The sequence below is a fragment of the Myotis lucifugus genome, unplaced genomic scaffold (assembly GCF_000147115.1).
Source record: "Myotis lucifugus unplaced genomic scaffold, Myoluc2.0 scaffold_254, whole genome shotgun sequence".
In the NCBI taxonomy this organism is placed as follows: domain Eukaryota; kingdom Metazoa; phylum Chordata; class Mammalia; order Chiroptera; family Vespertilionidae; genus Myotis; species Myotis lucifugus.
Window position 1 is genome coordinate 979,347 of NW_005871302.1, and position 4,603 is coordinate 983,949.

General features: G+C 59.0%; 1 protein-coding gene across 1 annotated transcript; it reads right to left on the reverse strand.

Annotated features, from left to right (window-relative positions):
- Position 1: 1 nt before the first annotated feature.
- On the reverse strand, positions 2–4,527 carry HOXB6 (homeobox B6). The gene is given in 3 exon segments (XM_006098969.3): positions 2–96; positions 99–323; positions 1,310–4,527. Coding segments are annotated over 3 exon segments (735 nt in total). The 5' UTR covers positions 1,725–4,527.
- Between the last annotated feature and the right edge of the window lie 76 nt (positions 4,528–4,603).

Here is a 4,603-nt window from a genome sequence, read left to right on the forward strand (position 1 = left end):
TTCAGAAGCTCCAAGGCCTTCGGCTGCCACAGGCTCTCCCTTCGCGCCCCGGCCTTCCAGCGCTTTCACTCGCTGGCTTCTCCTCCTCCTCCTCGCACTGAGCTGAGACGCGCTGAGCAGTTTGCTCTCCTTTTTCCACTTCATGCGCCGGTTCTGGAACCAGATCTTGATCTGCCGCTCGGTCAGGCACAGGGCGTGCGCGATCTCGATGCGCCGCCGCCGCGTCAGGTAGCGGTTGTAGTGGAACTCCTTCTCCAGCTCCAGGGTCTGGTAGCGCGTGTAGGTCTGGCGGCCGCGCCGGCCGCTGGGCCCAAAGGAGGAACCTGTTACGTAGAGAGGAGATGCTGAGGCCTGGGGTCACCGGGGCCAGGGCTCCCTTTCCCACTCGACCCTCACACAGGGGCTCCAGCCCGTCCCGGGACGCCCTTCCCTCTCCGGGTCCCTGCAGCGCCCCCTCCAGATGCCCTCCGGGCCTCCCGGGCCTGCGCCTCCCTAGCCTTTCCGTGGGGGGAGGGGAGGAGCGGAGCAAAACTCCCACCTGAGCCGCGGGGGAGGGGCTGCAGGAGCGGCGCCCAGGTGTGTCTGTTCCCAGCTGCATCTTTTCTTTGCAGGCAGCTAGCCCCCACCCCCGCCTCCGCCCCCGGTGATAGATTCCAGCCCTTAATCCGCAATGACGTGGATCGATCCGCAGCGGGCATTAACGGCTCCTCACTCTCTTGTCCCGCTAATGGACATCAATTTGGGACTTAAGGCCCTCAAATAATCCACCCTGAGACCCCGGCGCCTGCCTCTCCCACTCACCCCCTCCGTCTGCTCCCACACTTCCCTTCCCCTTCTTCTCCTCCTTCCTCTGACGACCGCCCCCTTCCTGGTGCCTCATCCTTCGCCAGCCCCCCACCCCCAGGGAAACAGTGCGGGACAGACTCCGCTCTCCCCAGCTAGCGTCACACCGCCCCCTTCCCGTGACGCACTCGGGTTTTAGTGGCACAGTCTTGGGGTGGGGGGCCGACCAGGACTTGGGGGCCCCGGGGAAAGCCAAGCCCGTGGCTGCGACCCCTGACCCGCAACCCCGGGTTGGCCTGGCCCCCTGGCTCGGCGGGCCCCCCTCGCTTCCCGGGCTCCGAGTGCGGCTGGGACTTGGCAAACTTTCTAACTCCTGAGGGTGAGAGGGCAGCGCAGGGGTCTCCCCTTCGATCCTAACCGAGGTGCCCAGCCGGCACCCAGTGAGAGAAGGGGGCGGGGAGCCCACTAGTTCTGTCTCCCGGGGTGGGTGCCCGCAGGGATCCCGCCGCGGCGGCGCCTCACTCACTGTTGCACGAGTTCATCCGCTGCATCCACGGGTAGACGGGCGTGGAGCACTTCTGCTCGTCGGGCTCGCCGAACACGCTCTTGTCCTGCGCGCAGTCGGACTTGCGCGGCTCGGGGTGGAAGGGGGGCGGCTCGTCGGCCCCGGAGAGCGCGCAGGCCGACTCCTTCTCGCGGTAGAAGGCGGGCGCCGGGCCGTAGTCGCAGGGCGCCGCTCGGCCGTAGCCGCCGCCCGCCGGCGGGTAGTAGGAGGAGGCGGCGAAGCCCTTGTCCTGGCCGGGCGCGGGCCCGTAGGGCGCGGGGTAGTGCCGCAGCGGGTCCGCATAGCCGGAGGAGTAGAGCGGGAGCTGGCCCAGGAAGGACTCCTGCCCGCTGGCCAGAGTGACGGGGAAGGTGGAGTTCACGAAATAGGAACTCATTGGGAGGGAGGCGCGCGGCCGCTGCTGCTCCGCCGGGCTTATGATTTGTTGTGTTTTATAGTCCGAGCGCCGCGCCTATTAGTAGTATATCTGAGATTGGGTTTTCGCTGAGGGGGGATGGCGAGGTGCCAGTGAGGGCCAGAAGGAAATACAAGCATCTGATCCAGCACTGACCAATGGCAGAGGCAGGAATTGTCAAATAGCACCCAGGAGGAGCGCAGCCCGCGCGAGGGACCCGCGCACAAACCTATCAACCTTTTTTTCCCCTCCTTCTTCTCCTTCTCCTTTCTCTCTCTCTCCCCCAACAACACTACGCGTTCTGTTCCCTCTACGTAGGATCTGCGAGAGAGACGTCTGTGCGGGAGGAGGGAGCTTTGGTGGAGACCACCGCATCCCCCAGTGATTAAATAAATCTCCCCCTCCCTCCCCACTCAGGATAGGAAAAAGTTAATTGTGTTTTCAGGAAAGTTAACCCCTGCGTGGCTTGAGCCCCATTCCCCCCAAGGGAAGGGTGGGCAGCCATCCCTGAATCTCACATCTCAGCCTAGCCAGGAGAGAACCAAAGGCGGTTTATTTCTAGGGGTTTGTGTTGGTCGAAGGGGAGAAGAGTTCAGTTCGCCGCTAACTAGCATCCTTTCAGAGAGAGAGAGAGGCGAAGAGAAAACCATCCCCTTCCCAGGTTTTGAAGATATCCCTCCTCCCCTTGTTTCTCAGATCCACTCTATCTCTTCCAAGCCTGGGATTATGATTCCTGCTTCTCCACAGCTCTCGTGGTCTGAGAGGCAGGCCAGAGCCTGCTGCCCAGAGGACCCCGAAGGCCGGTAAATGGGAGGAGGGTCTGAGCCTAACCTTCTCCTGGCTCTGCAGCTGGGTTAGGAGCCTCCTGGGCCGCTATGGCTGCTCCCCAAGACATCACGCCTGGGTCTAGTGTGCACCGCTTGCTCTGGGCACAGGAAGGGCGATGGGGGAGAGGGTCTAGCCCTCTCCACTTAGGGATAAAGAGAGGGGGTGTGAGGGGCATCCCCCAGCCTGGGTTTGTCTGATCACTTATCCTGCCTGAAACCTTCACCCCCACAAAGACATGAGAATATCCTGGGCGACAGAGCCTTAGGAATCAAGGTTGTCTCAGAAAGAGGGTATAGGAGAGAAATTGGTCCTCCTCTAAGTTGGGGTCCTCAAACCCTCCTGATAGTTGAGGCGATTAGAGACCACCAGGAAGAGAGGGGTCCTCACACCTTTTCCAAGTCTCTCCAGAAGCTGGCCGTTCTTTTTAAAATTAATTCTTTCCCCAGACTTCATTTTGGTTTAGTTTTATAAGGAGGGAAGAGGTCTCAGCAGGCAGCTTAGAACTATCAGCCCACATCCCCTCTCCAGATGCTCACCACCCTCTGTCTCTCAGCATCTCTACAGTCCCTCCCACCCCCATCTCATTTTTGCAGCACCCGCTTTGCTGCAGTACAAGCTTGCGTGTGTGAGAGTGCATGTCTCTGGCTCTCGTCTAAAGAAAATGAACATTGAAGTCAGGCTGGAAGACAGCCACAATGTGTTTTCAAAATTCTAATATTCACGGAGAGGATGTCAAGGGGGACCACCTTCAGACCTGGAGCTGGGCATGGGCCAGGATGTGGGACAAAAGCTGATGAAGGGGCCAGGCTGCGTCTCCTCTCTACCTTACTCTTTGGGCTCCTTTCTATGGGCCAGCTCTACCCACTAAAGGTGGGACAAGACACTAGGGAAAATGGCAGAGGGCTGAGGTTGGTGACTAAGGGTGGGCACTTGTTTGGTTGCAAAATGGCCTACAAGGCTTCCTGAACTCAGGACAACATCTAGGTTGCCCCTTCATGGCCAAGTGGTGATCCCTTCCTACCCTGACTCTGCAGTCGTTTTATCAAGGTTTAAGAAAAACAAACTCAAGCCCTCTAATGATGGAGCATCATAAATGTTCCAATCTAGCTGTGATTGGGCCCATTCCCACAGAGGCACGTGGAACATTTGGGCGAGGTGATCGAGGTGGAAGAATGCCTGTGTGCACCTCCCCCCTCCCTGCCACTGAAGCTGGGCCTTGGGTTTCAGCCTTCGCTGTCCCCTCACTGGCCACTATGTCCCCGTCTTGGGACTGGATGGTGTAGGCTTGCCGGTGGAGTTTGGACAAAGTAAGATTCCCCGGTGAGAGAAGCAGGAAAATAATCCCCTTGTCCTTAGAGTCACAGCCCCAAATTAACTTCACCTCTGCAGGTTGCCTGTCGGGAGATGGAGCCGAAAAGGCAGGGCCTGGGCGCCTGTAGTCCAGCATGAAAGGAAATAGCGCCTCATCGCTCTTATCTAAACCCAGAGGTATTTATGAGCGTTTATGCCTCTGATCCGTTTGTTTGGGAGAAAGAGCAGGCAGGCAGAGCTGGGCCAGAGGCCGCCTGGTTCCTGGAGCCAGATCTCTACGGATCTGTCTGTGGTTCAGTCCACTGTCCCATCTGTCTGTCTCCAAGGGGGAATATGTAAATACACAGCAGCCGGCTGCCCGTCGGTGGGGGGGGGGGGGGTCTCTCCCTGCTTCAATGAGGAAGCATGCGTATGGAGAGGTGGATAGAAATGTGTACCAAGTCTTGAGTACACAACAGGATTGCACAGAAACCTCACAGGCAGGGTTTATAATTGTAGTTTTCTGTGCTTCGAATCTGCAGCCCTGTGGACGCACACACATTCCAGCTCCCAGGGAAATGCCTCAGTTGTGTTCAGCTCAGGAGGAAAATTCTCCTGTACCAGCAACCTAAGGGAGGGTATCCGCCTGTATGAGTGTGGAGGGGAGGGGAGGGGAGGGGAGGGGGGATTGAGACAATGTCCAGGCTTCCCCTTTCCTCTCAGCTACAAAGCGCCCCCCCGCC